This window comes from Mobula hypostoma, chromosome 18 (genome assembly GCF_963921235.1).
Source record: "Mobula hypostoma chromosome 18, sMobHyp1.1, whole genome shotgun sequence".
NCBI lineage: Eukaryota > Metazoa > Chordata > Chondrichthyes > Myliobatiformes > Myliobatidae > Mobula > Mobula hypostoma.
Genome location: NC_086114.1, coordinates 15,746,162 through 15,770,626, shown reverse-complemented (window position 1 = coordinate 15,770,626; position 24,465 = coordinate 15,746,162). Strand labels below are relative to the sequence as shown.

Below are 24,465 nucleotides of genomic sequence, written 5' to 3'. Positions count from 1 at the left end.
AGTGGCCACATAGTGTATGTCATCAAATTTCTTGTTTAATATCACTGACATTATCATTCTATTAAGACCTTGAAGAGAATGAGAGGAGAGAGAAAAGGAGGAGAAGGGGTGGGAGGGACAGAGGAAAAGGAACAAAGTGGGAAAAGGGAAAGAGGGAGAGAAAAAGACAGAGTTCAAAGGATAATGAGTGGAAAAAAGATAAAGAAAGATAAAAAAGAAAGAAAGTGAGTGAAGAAAAGAGGAAAAGCAGTGAGGAAGAGGGAAGGAGATGGTGGAGAACAGCAAATAAAGGACATGAAACAGAAGAGGGGAAATAAAATGTACTCAGTTAAAATATTAGAAGGTGGTTGAGAGAATGGGGACATAAAGGGTGCTGAAGGCAGAGACAGATTTTCCATTTCAACCAACCAAAATACAGTAGGCTGAACAACGTCCAGTGCACAGGTTTCTGCATTGATTAGTGGAATTAGAAGTTAAAGAAGGCAGTGATGTTGATGAATGGTGTCCATTGAGTTTATTTTGATATGCATAAGTACATGTATTCACATGTGCAATGAACACTTACTTGCAACAGTGTCTCAGACAGATACAACATTCACAAGAAAAACATAAGTTACATAAAGAACACAATTAGAACGAAGAAAGTCCATTGTAGTGTCAATTGGTCAAAGTGAGCATAGTGTTTCCTATACTGAAGTAGTGATTAGATGTGCGCAGGACGGTTCAAGAACTGAATGGTCGAAGGGAAGTGGAATCATCCGGTAGTGTGGAACTTCAGGTTTCTGTTCCTCCTGTCCAAGAAGATGCTATGGCCCAGGTCTTTGCCAATTGATGTTGTGTTCTTGTCACTTGAACCAGTTTTGTGTAGTTGATTCTACAACCCACAGACTCACTTTCATGGACAACTGACGTCTGCAGGATTATTATTTTTGTATATTTGCACACTGTCTTTTTTTGCACATTGATTATTTGTCAGTTTTTAATGTATATTTTTCATAAATTCTGTTGAAATTCTTCATTTTCCTACAGGAAAATTAATATCAAGGTAGCATATGGTAACTTAAGTTCTATGTATTTATTTATTTACTTACTTATTTAGGGATAGAGCCTTTCTGGCCCTTTGAGACACGCTGCCCCAGCAACCCCACAACCCCGATTAACCAACCCTAATCATGGGACAATTTACAATGACCAATAACCAGCACATCTTTGGACTGTGGGAGGAAACCAGAACACCTGTGGAAACCCATCCATTCCATTGGGAAGGTGTACAGAGACTCTTTACAGAATGGCGCAGGAATTGAACTCTGAACTCCAGAACGCCCCCAACTGTAATAGCGTCAGGCTAACCGCTACGCTACCGTGGCACTCTAATGCAATTTGATAATAAATTGTACTTGGACTTTGCCTTTCATTTCTGTGAGTAGTAACTTTAGCCTGTAAGTGAGTTTGAGGGAGAGATCAGGTGGCAAAGTGAAAGAAAGTGATTTAAGTGCACCAGCTAGGATGAAGCTCGTACAGCCAGACCACAGACAGAAGGGTGGATGCTACCTTGCACTTTGGCATTCATTTTCTCAAGAAGGGAGTCACAACGATGACAACTCTGAAGCGAATAACTGCAAAAAGGAGGAATTGAGGAATTAGTTCCTTCTGGGGGAGGGGAATTCTGGATTAGAAAATTATTAGCAGAACTTCACTCATCAATGTGGGCATCACTGGCAAGACCAGCATTTACTGCACATCCCCAATTCCTTGAATTGATTGGCTTCGCATTTTACTGCCCTTGTGTCTGGAGTCACATATAGGCCTGAACAGGCCAAAGACATCAATTCTTTCAATGAAAGACACCTGTGAACCAAATGGATTTCACAATAATCAAATAAAGATTAATTTTACAGATACCAGCATTATATTCCAACTTTAATATTTTTAACTAACTATACCATATCCTAATGTAATATAGTAAATATTGGCTGCTGTAGTAGCAGGGCATGAAACAAAAGTGAATATGAGATATTCGAAACCAGGGTGCCCAATTATTGTTCCAGTTATTTAATAGCTATGTTTTGTGAACACTTAATAAGGTCCAATCAGATTCCTCCCATGATTAATTTAATTTGATTATTTAAAATGGTCATATTTATTGTGCATGCTCACACTGTAACATCAAAAACAATCATTATTATTTCATGCACATTAATAAAGGCATTGTAATGACATGATGTGGATTAAATACTTTGAGCTTGCAAGTTCATATCTCGCATAGCAATGAATAACCATGATATATTGTCAGAGAAACCCCACCTACAGTAAAATAAACGTATTAATTCAGACTGCACACAGCTCCCATTATACTATTTATTTATTTATTGAGATACACACAATGTTCGCCCTTCTGGCACTTAAAGCCACACCATCCAGCAATCACATGACAATTTATAATGACCAATTAATCTATCAACTGGTACGTCTTTGGACTGTGGGAGGAAACCAGAGCACCCAGAGGAAACCCACACGGTCACCGGGAGAATGTACAAACCCCTTACAGGCAGAGGCGGGAACTGAACCCAGGTCTCCTGTACTGTAAAGCGTTATGCTAACCACTATGGTACCGTGCCGCCCCTACTATTGACTCTTTGGTAAATAAAGCTTACTTTTATAAACACAAGAGATTCTGTAGATTCTGGAAATCCAGAGTAACACACACACAAGATGCTGGAGGAACTCAGCAGGTCAGGCAGCATAACAACAGGAATTCTGCAGATGCTGGAAATTCAAGCAAACACATAAAGGTTGCTGGTGAACGCAGCAGGCCAGGCAGCATCTCTAGGAAGAGGTGCAGTCCACGTTTCAGGCCGAGATCCTTCATCAGGACTAACCTGATAAAAGGTCTCAGCCCAAAACGTGAACTCTTTATCCCTCCATAGATGGCACTTGATCTGCTGAGTTCCTCTAGCATTTTGTGTGTGCTGTGTTTACGTTTACATCTCAGTTTCCATGACCCAAAGAAGTTCCAAAGAAAATTAGTCCGTAAGTTACTCTGGAATTACATTCACTATAATGGGATGGCAGGGTAGAGATAAATCTCTACCAAAGGAGGTGTAAGGTATTCATTGCCTCCGCTAGCCTGCAGGTCACCATTGGACAAGGTGCAACACCTGCTCAGCACCCCCGATCAGGGTCATGTGAAGCCATGGGAGGAGGTGGTGTATGGTCATAAGAGCAGCCGGTGCATATCACAAGTCCTGGTTATACAACCACTGACACCAGGCAGACAATCTCTGCAGAGCATTGATATTGACTGGGGTCACCCATCTTGTAAAGGCACTGCCCAGAAGGTGGCAATGGCAAACCACTTCTGTAGAAAAATTTGCCAAGAACAATCACAGTCATGTAAAGATCATGATTGCCCACGTTATACGGCAGGGCACATAACGAAAAATGATAATGGGTCAGATTATGGGTTGAGGTCTCACTCCTGAGACTTGAGAGGAAAAATCAAAGTGTGGTACTGGAAGGAGTACAGAACTCTCAGAAGTATTGTGTTTCAGACAGGGGAAAAACTCAGGGGATACCAGTGTAAAACTCCCATATCATCTTTAAGGGAAGAGCAGGAAAGCCTCCTCTATTGCCCTGGGAATTATTTCTCTCTCAAAATACATAAGTGGAATGATGATCATTATGAGGACCTTGGTGGGTATGAATTGGCTGCAGTGTTGGTCTCTCTGCTTAAGGTTCAGCCTTGGATACTTTGCCAGCAGGATGTTGGTACAGCTCCAAGTCCTACCTCTTGTGTTCATCCGTTGGGCTCTCTTGTTGAACTTCACCCAAGGCTTCCACTTCTGCTAACTGAAATAGATCAATAAGGTCAGTCTAACACACCCCAGGTCTAGAAGTATAACATTAACAGCAGCAACAACAACTAATTGTGCTCATTGAATCATAGTCATAACAGCTCAGAAACAGGCCCTTTGGCCCAACTTGTCCATGTTGACCAAGATTCACACCTAAGCTAGTCCCACTTGTCCACATTTGGACAAGTTTCATGGGAGACTGAAGAGAAATCGCATGATCAAAAATTTGGGTGCCGGGGTAGGTATTAGAGACCTTCTTTACAGAATGAATTCAGAGTGGGATAGAAGTTCATTCAGAGAAACAGGCCCTTCAGGCCCAAAAAGCCAACACTACCCAACTACACCCATGTGACCAATTAACCCACTGACAACCTGAACGTCTCTGGAACATGGGAGGAAACTGGAGCTGTCACAGGGAGAATGTACAAGCTCCTTACAGACCGCAGCAGGAGCTGAACCTGATGACTGGCTCTGTAATCACCTTATGCTAACTGCCATGCCACCATAGAGAGGGGATTTAAATACTTGGGATCTAAGCAGTTAAAGGCAAGGTGGCCAATAGTGCAGAGGTTAAGTTCCAGGATAATCAAGTCCTAAATTACAGGGGCAAAGATCTTGGAGGGTATTAGGGAATTATTAACCTCCTTTGAAGTGCTTATGTCCCCTGGAAAATAATGTTACCTGATCCCCACAATACCTCTTTATAATTCTCCATGCTTTTACCCGGAAACTCAAAGAACACTCCTAACTCCAGCAGTGTCTGTCAAGGTCAAGAGTGGGGCTGGGCTGCGAACTGTTGTGGTTCCCACACTGCAGTGAGAAGACCAGTCACAAACACAGGGGATGCTGCAGGCGCTGGAAATACCATGCGAGTCAGCAGAGAAATGTAGCATTTGTGCAACTGCTTTATAGCACCAGCTATAAGATCAGGGTTCGATTCCTGCCACTGTCTGTTAAGAAGTTCTCCCCATGACCACGTAGGTTTCCTCTTGGTGCTCTAGTTTCCTCCCAAATTTCAGAGACCTACGTGTTAGGCTTAGGGAGTTGTGGGTATGCTATGTTGGTGCCAGAAGCATGCTGACGTTTGTGGTCTGCCCAGCCTAATCCTGCCTGATTTGATTTGACTGCAAAGCCACATTTCACTGTATGTTTCAACGTACACACGGCAAATAGAGCTGATCTCATTGATCTTTTAAACCTTGAGCAATATATACAAGTACTGGAAGAACTCAGCCAGTCAGGCAGCATCTATGGAAGGGAATAAACAGTCGACATTTTGGGCCAAGACTCTTCATCAGGATCAGAAAGGAAGGGGTAGAGAGCAGAATGCGAAGGTGAGGTAAGGGGAAGGAGGCAAGGACAGTCACTACTCCCTGCCCCAAACCACAGTGGGAGTCAGAACAGCCAGAGACGGGACGGTGATTAGTGACAATGTGTGGGGAAAATCAAGGTAAAAATGTAACAAACCTTTAATTCCATTGCCGAAAACTTTATTTCGAATTCAGTCTTCTCCGTTCGTCTGAGCCTTTCAAGCTGTCGAAGTGTGTGCTCCCTGGAGCCACAGAGACAAACTTCAGTAAAATACCCTAAAGCAACATCCAAATCTTATGAGGTTTCATCACATGGCCTATTATGCCACCTAAATATATTTAATATTAATAAGAGGGTTCAAAGACATTGAAAGCCAGTGCTTCTTTTAAAGCTCTCTTGAAAATTTCTATCCTGGTTGCTGTTGTTTTAACCAAATTAACTTCATTCATAATAAGTATTTGCAAGAATAAACCACACAATGCCACACGACCATAAGACCATAAGGGACAGGAGCAGAATTAGGCCATTTGGATCATTGAGTTTACTCCACCATTCCATCACAGCTGATTTATTATCTGTCTCAACACCATTCTCTTGCCTTCTCCCTGTAACCTTTGATACCCCTACTACTCAAGAACCTATCAGCCTCTTTTTTTAAACATACCCAATGACTTGGCCTCCACAGCAATCTGTGGCAGTGAATTCCATGAATTCTCCACAATCTGGCAAAATAAATTTCTCGTCATCTCTGCTCTAAAACATTGTCCCCCTATTTTGAGGCTGTGCCCTCTAGTCCTAGACTCTCCCTCTATAGGATCATCCTCTCCACGTCCACTCTGTCTAGGCCTTTCATTCTTCTAAATGTCAGTGAGTACAGGCCCAGAGCCATTGAATGATCCTTATATTTTAACCCTATTTTCTTTTCAATGCATTTTCATTCTTAAGTCATAGATAATGTGTTTAGTGTTAAATTACATTGTTTAAAACCAATCATATCGTTGTCATACGTGGTCCCCTGGGTGGTACACCACCACAATAACTGAGGGGCTTCCTCACCCAGCCTAGCCCCTCCCTGTCCAATTGTGGAAGAACCCTGTACTGTGGTCCTTCCCCACCAATCCCTTTGCTTGCTCCAGTACTCAGGATAATTAACTGGAGATTTAGAGCAAGTCCCAATGACAGAGAGGGCAGGGAAATGGACACAATAACCCATGTTAAAGTTCACTGAACCTGAAGCTTTCAGCTGCCCATCAACTGTAGAGCTTGTACCCACAGCCTCCAAGTTGGCAATCTCAAACCCAGCTCACAGAACTAATCCAGCTGGCTAAACAGAATTTGTATCTGTTTTGTTAACATCAGCCTCTGCTAGTCAGTCTGAGCTCAGAGAAACAGAATGACTTTAAAATCATGTACATCACTCAACTATTGCTAATCCTGCAATATTGGTTTTTGCGACCGAGCTGCACTGATTCACACAGTGACATTATGGGAGACATTTTCTAATGTAGCCCTTACCAGGAAAAAAAAGCATTACTTCTCTCTGATCCGTGATCAGCCCAGTTCGGGTCTGCCTTTGTTAATCCCACTAAAATCAAAGGATAGGTGCCACATGCAGGCAAGCAAGAAGCATGACCTTTACTTGCAACTCCAGCACGCTCTCCATCAGATGACGAGTGAATGATTCACTCGACTTACTTCTCTGTCACTTGCTGCTTCAACGTGGTGACCAGGTTTTCCAGTCTCTGGTTTTCCGAGTTGCATTCAGTGAACTGCAGGGCAAAAGAACTCACGGTCAGCTTGGGAGAGGGCAGGCGAAGATAACACCAGCATATGCTTGGATCTTTAGTCCTGCGCTGTATAGGGCTACCAACGTGAAGCTGACGAATTACAGTCAGAGAGTTATACAGCACTGAAAAAGGCCTTTTGGCCCAACTGCCCATGCCTATCAAGATAAGCCATTCCTATTTAGACCATAAGACTGTAAGACCATAAGACATAGGAGCAGAATTAGGCCTATTTGGCTCTGCTACTCTAACATGGCTGATCCTTTTCTCTCCTCCTCATCCCCACTCCCCAGTCTTCTCCTCATAACCTTTGATGCCGTGTCCAACCAAGAACCTATTCATCTGTGCCTTAAATGCACGCAACAACCTGACCTCCACAGCTGCCTGGGGTAACAAATTCCACAAATTCACCACCCTCTAGCTAAAGAAATTTCACCACATCTCTGTTTTAAATGGACACTCCTTTATCCTTAGGCTGTGCCCTCTTGTCCTAGACTCCTCCACTATGGGAAGCATCTTTTCCACATCTACTCTGTCTAGGCCTTTCAACATTCAAAAGATTTCAATGAGATCCACCCTCATCCTTCTAAATTGCAGTGAGTACAGACCCAGAGCCATCAAATGTTCCTCGCATGATAACCCTTTCATTCCTGGAATCATCCTTGTGAACCTCCTCTGGACCCTCTCCAATGCCAGTATATCTTTTCTTAGATGAGGAGCCCAACACTGTTCACAATACTCAAGGTGAGGTCTCACCAGTGTCTTATAAAGCCTCAGCATTACATCCCAGCTCTTGTATTCAAGACCTTTTGAAATGAATGCCAACATTGCATTTGCCTTCCTCATCACCGACTCTACCTACAAGCTCTGCACACGGACTCCCAAATCCTTTTGCTTCTCAGATTTTTGGATTTTCTCTCCATTTAGAAAATAGTCTGCATGTTTATTTCTACCAACAAAGTGCATGACCATGCATTTTCCAACATTGTATTTCACTTGCCACTTTCGAGCCCATTCTCCTAAAGTGCCTAAGTCCTTCTGCAGCCTACCTGCCTCTCCAACAATCTTCATATCATCTGCAAACTTGGTAATAAAGCCACCTATTCCATAATCTAAATCATTGATATACAGCATAAAAAGAAGCGGTCCAAACACTGACCTCTGCGGAACACCACTAGTCACTGGCAGCCAACCAGACATCGATCCTTTTATTCCCGCTCGCTGACTCCTACCAATCAGCCAATGCTCTAACCATGTTAGTAACTTTCCGGTAATACCATGGGCTCTTAATCTGGTAAACCACCTCACATGTGGCACCTTGTCAAAGGCCTTCTGAAAGAAGACTTTTTTACCCAAGTTTGGCCCACATGTTTCTAACCCTTTCCTGAGTAAAACACACAAAATTTTGAAGGAACTCAGCAGATCAGGCAGCATCTATGGAGTGGAATAACGAGTCAATGTTTCAGGCTGAGATCTTTCATCAAGACTAACCCTTTCCTGTCCATGTACCTCTCCATGGATTAGATAAATTTCCATTTGTGACTGCTGAGTGGACACAGTCCAGCCTGTGGTTATCACTCATTATGTAGGGCGAGGCTTGTTTGCTTTGACTTTCAGTGACAGGTTGGGCGGGGGGAGTTAACCAAATAAATTTGCAGATGGTGCAAATCCATAAATGTCAATAGCAAATTCTAGAAATTTGTTGCAGGTCAAGCAGCATCTGTGGAGAAAAAAATTGGAACTGGGAGAGGTTAGAGAGAAAAGAAATCAGGTTTTTAATAAATGGGGAGAGGGGAGAGCACAGAAGAACAGTTCGTCTTGTTCCCATAAAAGATAATTGCCCTGAAATATCAGCTTTTGCTTCTCTCCACGGATGCTGCCTGACCAGCAGAACATTTCTACAGTTTCTGTCTTCTTTTCAGATTTCCAGAATCTGCAATATTTCAAGAGGTGATGAAATTTCCCCTTATTTCAGTCATAACTGGTCACCCCTCATGCTAGGGTAAAGTCCTTGTCACTGAAAGGCAAAGTCTGTACCAGAGTGGAAGACAAGAAAGATTAAATAACCACTAAGGTTGTTGTGTTTTGTAACTCCAAAACAAAACAAATTGAAAGAAAAATATGGGAGACTGGGGATAATGTGTGTTTAGCTTTATTTTTATGTTTAGTGAGACACCCACTATGTGATGGCGTGATGACGTATGCCATTCACATACTTTTACATTCACCAGCATTGCATTATGTAAATGACAAAGAATGCTTAATCAAACAATATTTACAACGTTACACAAATATTACTGTAATATTAAACAGACAACAGAGGTGATAGTGCAAAGTGACTAATTCCCAGAGAAGGTGAAAATGTAGATCAGCTACTGGAATCCTTCAGCCCAGAGGAGAATTGGAAACTCAGTAATAATCAGCCTGCTGGAAGAACTCAGTGGGTTGAGCAGCATCTGTGGGGGAAAAAGGGATTTCTCAATGTTTTGTATTTAAATCCTGCATCAGGTCTGAGCACGAAGAGGGAAGATAGTCAGTATAACGAGAAGGGGAATGGTGAGACAGGGCCAGTGGCTGACTGGTGGATCAGGGAACGGATTTAAATTTAAGATTTAGGATTTAAGATTCAAATTTTAAGATTTAAAATTAGAGATTTAAGATTAGAGATTAGCTCTATTTGTCATACTTTTTAAAAAAAAATCCTTTATAGGATTTGGGTATTACCAGCTAAGCCAGCATTTATCGCCCATCCTAATGCACATAGCAAACAATGCATACAGTGAAATGTATCATTTGTATCAAGTCCAATCAGTGAGGATTGTGCTGTGGCTGCCCACAGGTTTAGCCGCACTTCCAATGCCAACATAGCATGCCCCCAACTCACTAACCCAAACCATATGTCTTTGGAATGTGGGAGGAAATCATGGGAAAAACGTACAAATGCCTTACAGACAGTGGCAGGAATTAAATCCCGATCTTATAGCAGGCGCTGTAAAACGCTCTGCTAACAACTACGCTACTGTGTCACCCTAGTGAAGGATGACCGGCAGATGAAGTCAGGGGAAGCGGTGGTCATAAGTAGTCCAAATGAATTTGAGTGTGGGGTGAAAGTTAGTGGCAGAAGTAATACAACAGAGATGTCTGCATGGGTGCAGGAAGCAGCACTAATACAATCATCAGTACTCTGGAGAATGAGCTGAGGAGCAGTCCCAAACCTCCCCAGTGGCACAAGGACTATTACATCTAGCCTACAAAAAGTCAGGCGTAGCTAAGATCTAGGCGAGTGCCCATGTATACAACTCTGATTTACAGCAATCGAGAAGAGTCAAACGAGAAGTTGCTCAGGGCAAGAACAAGTTCAGCCAGGGAAATGAGACTGCTGGAGGGGAAACTAGTGGGCTCTTTGTTGCACAGGGAAGCAACATGAAAATTTCCGTGTCAGCCTCCGTTGGAAATCCAATCACTGAGTACATACAAAATTAAGACCAAGAGACTTGACCCTTTCTGATGGTGATGCATATTGCAACCATTTATGAATGAGGGAATTGGAGGAGCATCATGTTGCTCAGTAATTGTGGAATCATTTGCTCATACACTGCCCATATCAGAAAGCCAGGTAGGTTCAGCTAGGAACTCCAGACACACCAAACTAACAAACCCCCATTGGCTCAACGGCTGGCCAAGCAACAAACCAGTCGGATGTGCCAGCATGATTCTGAGGCCTCGAATCAATGCAACATAAGCAGTTATATAAAACACAAGCTAAGGTGATCACGCAAAAGCTCACATCGTGACTAAAATGAAATCAGTAAGACCACTTATGCGCTGCTACAATATCAATGCACAGTCTCATTTTGCATGGAAGTCAGAGAGGTCGTTTTACCAAAAGCACAGCAAACATCAACCGTTCTGTCAAGTGACTCATCGACAATGGAGCTCTTTGTTTCACAACGTGCGATTTGTCTCCTATTCATCTGAAGCAATTTGAAAAGGGTTTGCTGAGATGAAGTTGCTGTGTTTTAATACACCCACGTTATTTAATCCCAGGTGTGGTCAATGCAGTTAATCCAACAGCCGACTTCAATATCAACGCTTTCACACTTTAAAGCCAATTTGGCAGGGCAGTGGTTTGTCAATTGGCCTTCACTGTGACTTGAGGGTTATAGGACACAGAACATTACATCACCGCACAGCACCTTTGACCCACAATGTTGTGTCAACCTTTTAACCTCCTCTAAAATCAATCTAACCTTTCCCTCCCACATAGCCCTCCATTTTTCTATCATCCATGTGCCTAAGAGTTTCTTAAAGGTCTAATGCATCAGCCTCTACCACCACCCCTGGCAGAGTGTTCCACGCACTCACCACTCTCTCTATAAAAAAACTACCTCTGACCTCTCCACACCCCTCCAGCCGATACTTTGCTCCAATCATCAATCGGTTTGAAGGCTTGTAACCCAAGGCAGCAGAAAGCAATAGAGTTGAAGATAACACTACAGTTGATAAAGAGAGCTGCATTCAGTTCTGGTCACTTTCCCTGGGTAGGGCATACAGGATTTGAAGAGTGCTCCATACGGTTACCAAATTGAACAGTGATAAAAATGAAATGAAAAACAGAGAATGTTGTTAATTCACAGCCAGCCAAGCAGCATTTGTGGAGAGAGAGAGAGAGAGAGAGAGAGTCGATGTTTCAGATGTATCAAACAATCTGCTGGAGGAACTCAGCAGGTTGAGCAGCATCAGGGTGGGGGGGTAGGGGGAGGAATTGTCGGTATTTCGGGATGCAGGGTTGATGTGTTCTGCTTTAGACTGACGACCTTTCATCATGTGACCTTGGATCAGTCTGGCTACAATCTCTTGGCATTGAACTGAGACCTAATGGAGAGAGCTATTATTGATGGAAGAGATCAGAGCAGCCTTAGAAACAGAGCCTCAATATTAAGAAGCACTGCGCTCCGATTTCCTCCCAAATTCCCAAAAAAAAACACGGGTTAGGGTTAGTAAGTTGTGAGCAAGCTATGTTGGTGCTGGAAGCATGGCAACACTTCTGGGCTTCCCTCCAGCCCATCTTCAAACTGATACAATCAACACATTGCACTGCATAATTTGATGCTTCAATGTGCAAGGTAATGAAAGACTCTCGTTGAATCTATGCAATCTATTTACAACAAAAAGAGTAGTTGTTGGTAACACAGGGTTAACAAATAAACTGGATGTTGGGAGTATATATTTTTCATTATTTCCTTCCGGCATAGGAGACCATTCAGCCCGCTGAGCAATCCAATCAATCCCTTCCCGTCCCTTATTACCCTGCTTCACGTGCCCATCGGCTTCCTCCTGGTTCTTCTGCCACCCACCCATAGTTCATAATGTCCAGTTAACCAACCCACACGTCACTAGGACGTGAGTGGAAACCCCAGCCCCAAGGGGAGACCTGCACCAACAACACTGGAGGTCAGGACTGAACTTAGGTCATTTGCACTTTGTGGTAGTGGCACTAACTACTGCACCATTGTGTCACCCAAAGTGGCACAAAACAGATAGTTCCTGTTCAGTGAAGTCAGCCAACGTAAAACTGAGACAATTTACAATGCAGAGGGGAAAAAACTGCAGTACCTTTCCAAATGAGAGCTTGTTACATATAACTGAATGCATAAAATCAGTCTCAGTGATTAAATGAAGGATGGTCTCCAAGATTTACTGATTTTCCCAATACCCAACTATCTCCATTTTGGATGGCTGCAACATTGTTACGAATTGCAGCCATTAGGAATTCCAAAACTAACTCGAGAGGTTTTATTAACAGCAGACTGGACACTTGAACAGATCTCTCATACACTAAAGATGAACTTGATTTCACCATCTATCTCATTATGGACCTTGCACTTTGTTTCCCAACACTGCTCGTCCTCTTTAGCTGCGACACTATATCTGAATGTTGATTTTTACTACCTTTGATGTACACTCAGTGGTCACTTTATTAGGTACGCCTGCTCGTTAATGCAAATATCTAATTAGCCAATCATGTGGCAGAAACTCAATGCCTAAAAGCATGCAGACTTGGTCAAGAGGTTCAGTTGTTGTTCAGACCAAACATCAGAATGGGGATGAAATGTGATCTAAGCGACTTTGACCATGGAATGATTGTTGGTGCCAGATGGGGTGGTTTGAGTTTCTCAGCAACTGCAGATCTCCTGGGATTTTCATGCACAGCAGTCTCTAGAATTTACAGAGAATGATGCAAAAATGAAAAAAAACATCTAGTGAGCACCAGGTGTGTGGGTAAAAATACCTTGCTAATGAGGGAGGTCAGAAAGAGGTTCAAGCTGACAGGAAGGTGACAGTAACTCAATGTGCTACAACAGTGGTGTGCAGAAAAGCATCTCTAAGCATGCAACATGCTGAACATTGAAGTGGATGGGCTACAGCAGCAGAAGACCACAAACATCCCTAGGAGGTACCTAATAAAGTAGCCACTGAGTGTATATTCAGAAAGTGAAGGATGGAGACTCCCATAACACAAGTTTCAAATCTGTTTGACAGAACTTTAAGTATTAAGAGTTGTAGAACATTAGGGTAGAGTCACAGACTTTTAATATCAGCTGTGGAAGAGGCAACCAGCCAAGGCATGAGACCCCAGGTTTGATATCTTACTATACCATTCTCAACTGTTTTGCTAAAAATCTGGGAATAGTTCCAGTTTGCATTCCTCACTGACATTTCAGTTGTAGAGTAATACAGCATGGAAACAGGCCCTTCAGCCCAATGGTTCAATGTTGACCGTTATGTCCCATCTAAGCAAGTCCCATTTGTCAGAATTTGGTCTATAACCTTCTAAATCTTTCCACTTCAGGTACCTGTCCATCTGTCTTTTATTTACATCGGTGGTGCACAAGTGGAACAGGTCAAAAGCTTTAAGTTCCTCAGGGTCAATATCACAAATGAGCTGACTTGGTCCAACCAAGCAGAGTTCACTGCCAAGAAGGCCCACCAGTGCCTTTACTTCCTGAGAAAACTAAAGAAATTTGGCCTGTCCGCTAAAATCCTCACTAATTTTTATAGATGCACCATAGAAAGCATTCTCCTAGGGTGCATCACAACCTGGTATGGAAGTTGTCCTGTCCAAGACCGAAAGAAGCTGCAGACGATCGTGAACACGGCGCAGCACATCACACAAACCAACCTTCCGTCCGTGGACTCACTTTACACCGCACGCTGTCGGACCAGCGCTGCCAGGATAATCAAGGACAAGACCCACCCAGCCAACACACTTTTCGTCCCTCTTCCCTCTGGGAGAAGGTTCAGGAGCTTGAAGACTCGTACGGCCAGACTTGGAAAAAGCTTCCTTCCAACTGTGATAAGACTGCTGAACGGATCCTGACCCGGATCTGGGCCGTACCCTCCAAATATCCGGACCTGCCTCTCGGTTTTTTTTTGCACTACCTTACTTTCCATTTTTCTGTTTTCTATTTATGATTTATAATTTAAATTTTTAATATTTACAAAATTTAACTATTTTTAATATTTAATATTTGTAATCCAGGGAGTGTGAAGCGCAGAATCAAATATCACTGTGATGATTGTACGTTCTAGTATCAATTGTTTGGCGACAATAAAGTATAAAGTATTAGGACCTCCAGCTGGTCGGTGTCACCTATGGATATTGTGTCCTAGCTGTCTACGTGATACTCAAGCCAGTATGCAAACCAGGGCACTGTGATGTGGAGAGCAAGCTGTTGCCCAAGCAGCAGACTTCCCCTCTCCACCCAGCTGATGAATCCAAAGGAGTAGTGGAGACCAATACAGTTTGGCCCCGGCAGCGTTGTAGGAGTTGGTAATCAATGTTGAACTCAAGGTAGGACTTCCTGAGGGACTGAAGCTCTAGATTCTTTCCTTGAGGTTTACTCCCAAAGCCTTCCCTATGATTGGGTATAGCTGCAAGGTAGCGGAGGTTTGAAATCAGAGTTTCCTTCTCCTAAGTGAGCTGCCAACCTGCCTGAAGCGAATGGTTTAGAGCACCTGCAACCCACCTTTGCCCCTTCTCCTGTCAGTAGAAACAGTCCCACTGGGCTTAGTCACTAAGCCACAAGTGAAGGCCGGGAGCTGGCCTTGGTTGTCAGGAGGCTTTTTGAGACGAATGCCATTGAGATAAATTAATAGGCAGTGTAGCATTTGATAGGAGCTTATCCCCACTACCTCCCCGGCTATGATAACTTTAAGGAACTAACTGTCTTTTAAAAGTTGTTATTGTACGTGCCTCAACCATTTCTTCTGGCAGCTCATTCCATGTAGTTATCACACTTCGTGTGTGAAAAAAAAAGCTGCTCAAGTTCCTCTTAAATCTTTCCCCTCTCCCCTTCAATCTTTGTCATCTAGTTCTTAATACCCAAGTTCTAGGAAGAAAGAGAATTATTTATAAGAAATAAGAAAATTATTTGTGTGGGCACGTGGCCAAGTGGTTAAGGCATTCGACTAGCGATCTGAAGGTCGTGAGTTCGAGCCCCAGCCGAGGCAACGTGTTTTGTCTTTGAGCAAGACACTTAATCACACGTTGCTCTGCGATGACACTGGTGCCAAGCTGTATGGGTCCTAATGCGACAACATCGGTGTCGTGGAGAGGGGAGACTTGCAGCATGGGTAACTGCTGGTCTTCCATACAACCTTGCCCAGGCCTGCGCCCTGGAGAGTGAAGACTTTCCAGGCGCAGGTCCCTGGTCTCGCAAGACTAACAGATGCCTTTAATTTAAATTAAGAAGAAAGCTATGTGCATTCACCATATTGATACTCCTTATGATCAGTTTCAGGCTAGTTGGATGGTGAAATGGGAATTAAGGGTTAAATAGCCTCCTTTCCTTCCTGTTTTTGATGTCCCCCCCCCAACTCTGCAACGTGTGCCTCTGACCTGTCCTCGCGCGGACTCCAGCTCCTGATGCTGCTCCTCCAGCTCGCTGTTCCGCATGTGCAGCATGTCCCAAACCTTCTGAAGCTCCTCCCGCACCTGAAAGAGCTCGCTGTCCACTTCCTCCAGAGAGGCCTGCAAGGGAAAGCCGCAGCGTGACACTCGGGTACGGCCATGAACGCGGAGTCACACGCTGGAGGGAAGGTGGCACAGCGGGTAGAGCCGCTGCCACACAGCCCACAGAGACACGGGTTCAATTCTGACCTTGGGCACTGTCCGTATAGAGCTTGCACCTTTTGCCTGTGACCGCCTGGATTGCTCTGGGTGTTCTAGTTTCCTCCCACACCCCAAAGATGTCCAGTTCCGTGGATTGATTGGCCGCTATAAGTTGTCCCTAGTGTGTGCATGTTGAATGGGAATAGAGCAGATAGTCAGTGCAGATACGGTGAACCGAAGGGCCTGCACACATGCTGCATGACTGTAAATACACTGCATATCTGGAGAACATTCCGCCATTATTCAATGTCATACAGTCACAGAAAATTACAGCACAGAAACAGGACTTTCGGCCCATCTAGTCCATTACTATTGCCCTGCCTAGTCCCGTTGACCTGCACACGGACCATAGCCCTCCATATCCCTTCCATTCGTGTGCCTGTCCAAATTTCTTGAACCTGCATCCACCACTACCGCCAGCAGCTCATTTCACACTCTCACCACCCTCTGAGTGAAGAGGTTTCCCCTGCTGTCCTGCAAAATCCTTTCATTTCAATGACGTATCTAGTTCCACTTGGAAGTTGCTATCCATTCTAGTTCCATTGCTTTTTTAGACAACCAGCACCTTGTCACATAAGGAATTTCTCATTTTGTTTCTTTTGTGCCAGTCATAGCCTGGTTACTGCCTATCACTCTGACCCCACCATCAGAAACCAATTCATCTCTAGATATTCCAACATTTCCAACATACTGTGTCCAGTTCTGGTCGCCTCACTATAGGAAGGATGTGGAAGCATTAGAAAGGGTACAGAGGAGATTTACCAGGATGCTGCCTGGTTTAGAGAGTATGCATTATGATCAGAGATTAAGGGAGCTAGGGCTTTACTCTTTGGAGAGAAGGAGGATGAGAGGAGACATGACAGAGGTATACAAGATATTAAGAGGAATAGATAGAGTGGGTACCCAGCGCCTCTTCCCCAGGGCACCACTCTCAATACAAGGGGACATGGCTTTAAGGTAAGGGGTGGGAAGTTCAAGGGGGATATCAGAGGAAGGTTTTTTACTCATAGAGTGGTTGGTGCGTGGAATACCCTGCCTGAATCAGTGGTGGAGGCAGATACACTAATGAAATTTAAGAGAATATTAGACAGGTATATGGAGGAATTTAAGGTGGGGGGTTATATGGGAGGCAGGGTTTGAGGGTCGGCACAACAATGTGGGCCGAAGGGCCTGTACTGTGCTGTACTATTCTATGTTCTATAATGATTACAAAATGCAGAATGTGAAATTCCACTCTGGGAAACTTAGAAGAAACATCTGTCAGGCCAAAAGAAGAGGCCTTTGGAACTAATTAGAGCAGATTCCCAAAGAGCTGACACGGATACAATGGACCAAATGGTCTCCTTCTGTGCCTTTTGGCTGGAATTGCTCGCAAATTCATTCTTGGTCAGTAAGACTAGTTACTCAATATGTCTGCATCAGTCATCATAGGTAGTAATGTAATCACTCGAATCCAGTATAATGTCTGGTGATGAGCTCAGAGAAGATCCTTCATTAACCATGTTCATCATAACGCAGGTCTGAAATTTATTTCTATTGTTAATGGAATCCGAGCTGCTGCTGGTGGGTAACACATTTCCAACTAACACTTTCTCTTAGTTAATATGTAGCAATGTGGTTCACTTACTACATTCTTTCTAAGAGGAATTTTTTCATGTGCGTAAATTAACATCCCACCAATGTGAGTTTTGGTTTAAGCGTTTCAATGTATTACCAGGAGATGGGGCATTTAATGGCTCAGGCTGGTTATCTTCAAAGGAAGCATGGTTGCAAGTCAGAAGCAGGTCACCCAACCCAGTGTTAACTCCTACCAACCAACGTGCACACGCAGGTGTATATACACGCACACACGTGCACACAGACACACGTGTGCACACATGCATATATGTGGACAGAGAAAGTCAGCAAAGTCAATGAGTGACAATGAAATATTTCTGCTCATCTCACACTTACCTTTATTTCCCCTGGTTTGTTTAAGTTGGCCTCTTCCAACTCCTGGAGAGAGAAAGTTACACAATTAAAATGCAGAATTACCTCTGAGTAGTTGGGAGCAATAATTTGCCAGATCCCCATGGGGAAATCACAAGAGCAAAGTCTTGATTTGCAGAGTGCTGTGGAATTCTGACTGATCATCAGGCAAGTAAGGCTCTGCTCCACACAGTGCCTGCCAGCATTTTCTCTTACCTTTTCTAGCCTCCCAGTAAAGCCCAGTGGTTTGTGGTGCCCCTATTGACAGCTTTTACTCAGCAAGACTTGTGTGAAAGGGTTCCTCAAATCTCTAATCTCCACCACCACAGGAAACAAAGGATTTACCACCTGAGTTGTGTAGGACTAAAGCTATGGATCGTTTTATTTTGTTGTTCAGCTAAGAAAGAAGATGCAGATTCTCATTTAAGCTGAGGGGGGTAAACGTGCGAGGAAGTTTTTTAAAAATAGAGAGTGGTGGGTACCTGGAAAGCACTGCTAGGGGAGGCAATGGAGGCAAATAGAGGCATCTAAGAGGGTCTTTGATTCCATCTGGCAGAAAGGGACTAGTATAGTCTGGCATTTAATTAATTTGGCACAATTGTGTTGTACTGTTCCATGTTAAACATTTTAACCTCCAGGAGTATGGTTTCTCTCCGTGTGGGATTAGGAAGGTCAGCTCTGGAGTTCAGGATAGATGAATGAGCCTCAGGATTAACTTTTGGGAGAGGAGTCAGGGGAGTTGCTTATTACTGTTCACCACTGGATGCTACACGGCCGTCAGACTTCCCCCTCACTCCATCTCACCGAATATCAGCCACCCCCATTCCAGTACTCAGCATCCCCATAGCTTAAACTGATCATAGTCCAAACTTGCTGAGAATGGACAGGATGCCAAAGATGCCCAAGCCCTGCACAACAGGCTCCATGATGGTCTTTAGCAAGAGAAAATGAATGAGTGTGAAACCCCCAGAGTCTGCTCAAACAATGGACCCACCAGATGAAGGTAGGATTCAGACGAGCCCACTGCAAAGGATCAGAAAAAGCTGAAGTGAGTTGCAAACTCAGCCATCTTTATTATAGACACTAGTCTTCCTACCATCAAGGACATCTGCAAAAGGTGATGCCTCAAAATGGCGGGATCCATCATGAAGGATCCCCACCACCCAGAACGTGCTCTCTTCTCATTACTACCATCAGGGAGGAGGCACAGGAGCCCCAAGGCACAACTCAGCGCTTTAGGAATAGCTTTTTCCACTCTGCCATGAGAGTTCCGAATAGACAATGAACTCTTCCACTACTTTTTCTCTCTTTTTGCACTAATTTAATTTTATACATATTTCCTATTATAATGTATAGCACATTTTACATATTGCACTGTACTGCTACCACACAACAACACATTTCATGACATACGATAATAAAATTGATTCTGATTCAGCCCTGTTCCCTCTGCACCCTCCTCTCAGTGACTACACTGGGAGTCAGAAAGGATGATCTAAGAGGAGACATCTCAGACTGATGAGCTGTCACAAGCAAAGGTTCCAACGGGAGAATAGGACCATCTGAACTGTAACAAATCCATTTCTAGCTCATTAGTTTAAACAGATGGGCTGGCGAACATCATACGCCTTTCATTTTTAAGTATTGTTACATCCAACTGGCAGACTACAGCCAATTCTGTACAGAAATTCCCTGTGGGCACAGGAAGAGAGGATGACTTCTTAATTGTGACGTTGACTGCTTATTCCCCTCCACAGATGCTGCCTGACTGACTGAGCTCCTCCGGCTCTCTGTGTTGGTTGAACTCATTGTGGTGCCACTAAATGAGGTGACCCGGTGGCAGAACCAACAGAGAAGCTGCAGTGACACAGGTTCAATTGTCCATAGGCGGCATCTGTGGAAAGAAAACCAGAGCTAACATTTCAAGTTGGAGACCCTTTGCCAGGACCGATGACCTCTGGTGCCAACAGTGTGGCGTTCACGTGTTCTTCTGTGACCATATGGGAACTCCCTGGGTGCTCCAATTTCTTCCCAGATTAAAAACTTCTCCGGGTTGGTAGATTGATTAGCCATTATAAATTACCCCCATGTGCCGGTGAGGCAAGTGATGAGAATGTAGGCAGAAAGAAACAGGATTAGTACAAGATTTGGGGTGCCACGATAGTGTAATTCTACTCCAGCGCCAGCAACCAGGGTTCAATTCCCGACGCTTGTCTGTAAGGGATTTGTACATTCTTCATGTGACCACATCCAAAGACATAGGGGTTAGTTGGCTAATTGGCCCCATGTGTGTAATTGGGCAGCACAGGCTCGTTGCACAGGAAGGGCCTATCACCATGCTGCATCTCTAAATAAATAAGATAAATTAAATAAGGGCAAGTTAATGTTTTGTGATCGCTACAGACTCAGTGGACCAAAGGACCACATGACTATTAGACACAGGAGCAGAATTAGGCCATTCAGCCCATCAAGTCTGCTCCACCATTCCATCATGGCTGATCCCTGATCCCACTCAACCCCATACACCTGCCTTCTCACCATATCCTTTGATACCCTGACCAATCAGGAAACTATCAACTTCTGCCTTAAATATACACAGGACTTAGCCTCCACTGCAGTCTGTGGCAGAGCATTCCACAGATTCACGACTCTCTGGCTAAAAAAGACCCCTCTTTACTTCTGTTCTAAAAGGTTGCCCCTCAATTTTGAGACTGTGCCCTCTAGTTCTGGATACCCTCGCCATAGGAAACTTCCTCACCACATCCACCTTATCTAGTCCTTTGAACAATTGATAGGTTTCAATGAGATCTGCCTGTATTCTTCTAAATTCCAGTGAGTACAGGCCCAAAGTCGTCAAGCTCTCATCATATGTTAACCTCTCCATTCCCAGAATCATCATTGTGAACCTCCTCTGTACTCTTTCCAATCACAACACATCCTTTCTGAGATATGGAGCCCAAAACTGTTGACAATATTCCAAGTGCGGCCTGACCAGTGTCTTATAAAGGCTCAGCATTATCGCCTCGTTTTTATATTCTAGTTCCCTTGAAATAAATGGCAACATTGCTTTTGCCTTCTTTACCACAGACTCAACCTGTAAATTAACCTTCTGGGAGGCTTGCACAAGGATTCCCAAGTCCCTCTGTACCTCTGATGTTTGAACATTCTTCCCATTTAGATAATAATCCACACTATTGTTCCTTTTACCAAAGTGCATTATCATACATTTCCCAACACTGTATTCCATCTGCCATTTTTTTGCCTATTCTTCCAAATAACTCCTGCTGCAACTGCATTGCTTCCTTAGCACCCCCTATGTCTCCACCAATCATCTGCAAACTTTGCCAGAAAGCCATCAATTCCATTATCCAAATCATTGACAAACAATGTGAAAAGTAGCGGTCCCAATATTGACCCCTGAGGAACACCACTAATCTCTGGCAGCCAACCAGAAAAGGCCCTCTTTATTCCCACTCGCTGCCTCCTGCCTGTCAGCCATTCTTCTATCTAGGCCAGTATCCTTCCTGTAACACCATAGGATTTTATCTTGTTAAGCAGCCTCATGTGTAGCACCTTATCAAATGCCTTCTGAAAATCCAAGTAAATTACATCCACTGCTTCTCCTTTGTCCACCCTGCTTGTTACTTCCTTGAAGAACTCTAACAGGTTTGAAAGGCAAGATTTCCCTTTGTAGAAATCATGCTGACTTTGACTTATTTTTTTAGTCTCCTAATACCCCAAAACCTCATCCTTAATAATAGACTCTAACACTTCCCCAACCACTGAGGTTAGACTAACTGGCCTATAATTTCCTCTCTTTTGACTTCCTCCCTTCTTTGAGAGTGGAGTGACATTTGCAGTCTTCTAGTCCTCCGGGACCATGCCAGAATCAAATGATTCTTGAAAGATCATGACCAATGCATCCATTATCTCTTTAGCAACCTCTCTCAGGACTCTGGGATGTAGTCCATCTGGTCCAGGTGACTTATCCACCTTAAGACCTTTGAGATTGCCTAGTTCTTTTTCCTTTGTAATAGCAATGGCACTCACTCCTGCTCCCTGACACTCACGGACCTCTGGCACACTGCTAGAGTCTTCCACAGTGTAGACAGATGCAAAATACGCTTTAAGTTCAGCTGCCATTTCTTTGTCCCCCATTACTACCTCACCAGCATCATATCAATTCTCACCTCTCTTCTACTCTTTACATAAGTGAAAAAACTTTTAGTATCCTGCTTTATCTTATTGGCTAATTTGCCCTCATATTTCATCATTTCCCTTCTTATAGTTTTTTTAGTTGCCTTTCGTTGGATTTTAAAAACTTCCTAATTGTCCAACTTCCCACTCACTTTTGCTACCTTTTATGCCTTTTCCTTGCTTTTATGCAGCCCTTAACTTAACATCCCTTGTCAGCCACAGCAACCTAACCCTGCCATTTAAGAACTTCATCTTCTGTGGGACATATCAATCCTTCACCTTGTGAACTATTCCCAGAAACTTCAGCCACTTGTGCTCTGCTGTCACCCCGCCAGTATCCTCCTCCAATCCACCTGGGCAAGCACCTCTCTCATACATCTGTAATTCCCTTTATTTCACTGCTATACTAATACATGTAACTTATAATTCTCCCTCTCAATTTGCAGTATGAATTCAATCACATTATGATCACTGCCTCCTAAGGGTTCCTTTACATTAGGTTCCCTAATAAGATCTGGGTTATTACACAACAACCAATCTAAAACAGCCTTTCCCAGAGAAGGCTCAAGCACAAGCTGCTCTAAAAAGCCATCTCGTAGTCATTCAACAAATCCTCTCTCTTGCGATCCAACACCAACCTGATTTTCCCAATCCCTTTGCATATTGAAGTCTCCCATTACAATTGTGTCATTACCCTTATTACATGCCTTTTCAAGCTCCCTTTGCAATCCCAACCCCAATCTTGCCTACTGTTTGGAGGCTCATGTGGTTCTCATGATGGTTTTTTTATCCTTGCGGTTTCTTAACTCCACTCACAAAGATTCAACGTTCTCTGACCCTATGTCACCACTTTCTAAAGATGTAATTCCATCTCTTACCAACAGAGCCACACCACTGTCTATGCCTTCCTGCCTGTCCTTTCGATACGAAGTACATCCTTTGATGTTAAGCTCCTAACTATGGCCTTCTTTCAGCCACAACTCAGTGATGCCCACAACGTCATACCGACCAATCTCTAATCCGCTATGAGTTCGTCCACTTTATTCCGAATGTATCTGCCTCTAACACCACCCCTGCAAGTGCATTCCTGGCACTCTTTGTGTAAAAGGCCTATCTCTGATATCTCCCCTGAACATTCCTTCACTCACCTTCAAAGGATGTCCTGTATTCTTCACCCTTTTGAATTTTGACTCTGTGGTACAACTTAACTCTTTGTTCAGTCTGCTTGTCCTTCCTTATGTTCATATTACACATTACACCATCAACTTGTAAACCTGCTGGCTCATTCTCGTCTCTATCATACTGGTTCCCCCATCTCCCTGCCATATTAGTTTAAACCACTCCAAACAGCTCTGACAAATCTGCCCGCAAAGATATTGGTCCCCCTCGGGTTCAAGTGCAACCTGCCCCAGAAGTCCCAAAGATCCAGAAATCTGAATCCCTGCCCTCCTGCTCCAATTCTTCAGCCATGCATCTATCCACTTCCTCATTCTATTCCCATCCTCACTGTCACGTGTCATAGGCAGCAGTCCTGAGATAACTAACTTCGAGGTCCTGCTTCTCAGCTTCCTTCCTAACTCCCTGTATTCTACTTTCAGGACCTCCTCCCTTTTTCTACCTATGTTGTTGGTACCAATATGCACCACAATTTCTGGCTGCTCACCCTCCCTTTTCAGGATATTGTGGACAGATGGACCTGTTTCACAAACCACTGACAAAGATGTGTTTATCAATCCTATCAACCACGCAGAGTTCAGTGAAGGTTCGCTTGCTCCATACACGTCAACCCTTGCGGAGAACCCCTGCTGACAGTAATGAACTGCTCTCTGCCCCATGAGCACTGACTTTTCAGCCCGTGAGCAGTGTGGTGTTCCAGTCAATGCGTGCAGCTCCAGTCAATGTGCAATCACCGCGTTCCACAATTGATTGGCCTTTGCTTGTAACTCCCCTGGGCTCCAGCCACTGGATCTATGAGCAGTCATTTTCCAAATCCAGCCAAGCCACAGAATCGCCAGTTAGCTATAAACATTGCAACATCTCCTACTCACGAAACAAACCTGCAACTCTTACTTCAAGCCATAAACACAAGAGATTCTGCAGAAGATCCCCCAGCATTTTGTGTGATTTGCTCCTATTTTTCAGTGCCAGACCAGGAGCATATTTCAAAGTTCAAAGT

At 43.7% G+C, this 24,465-nt stretch overlaps 1 protein-coding gene across 3 annotated transcripts in view; it reads right to left on the bottom strand.

Moving 5' to 3' along the window:
- Window positions 1-24,465, bottom strand: part of LOC134358361 (protein lava lamp-like) — a 145,893-nt gene that overhangs the window by 24,260 nt on the left and 97,168 nt on the right. For all 3 annotated transcript variants that reach the window (XM_063070494.1, XM_063070495.1, XM_063070496.1), the window contains 6 exons: window positions 18,078-18,119; window positions 15,852-15,983; window positions 6,861-6,934; window positions 5,322-5,406; window positions 3,788-3,849; window positions 1,552-1,616 (listed from right to left, as the gene is read on the bottom strand). In XM_063070494.1, the coding sequence (XP_062926564.1) occupies window positions 1,552-1,616; window positions 3,788-3,849; window positions 5,322-5,406; window positions 6,861-6,934; window positions 15,852-15,983; window positions 18,078-18,119 (460 nt within the window). The remainder of the gene's footprint in view (window positions 1-1,551; window positions 1,617-3,787; window positions 3,850-5,321; window positions 5,407-6,860; window positions 6,935-15,851; window positions 15,984-18,077; window positions 18,120-24,465) is intronic.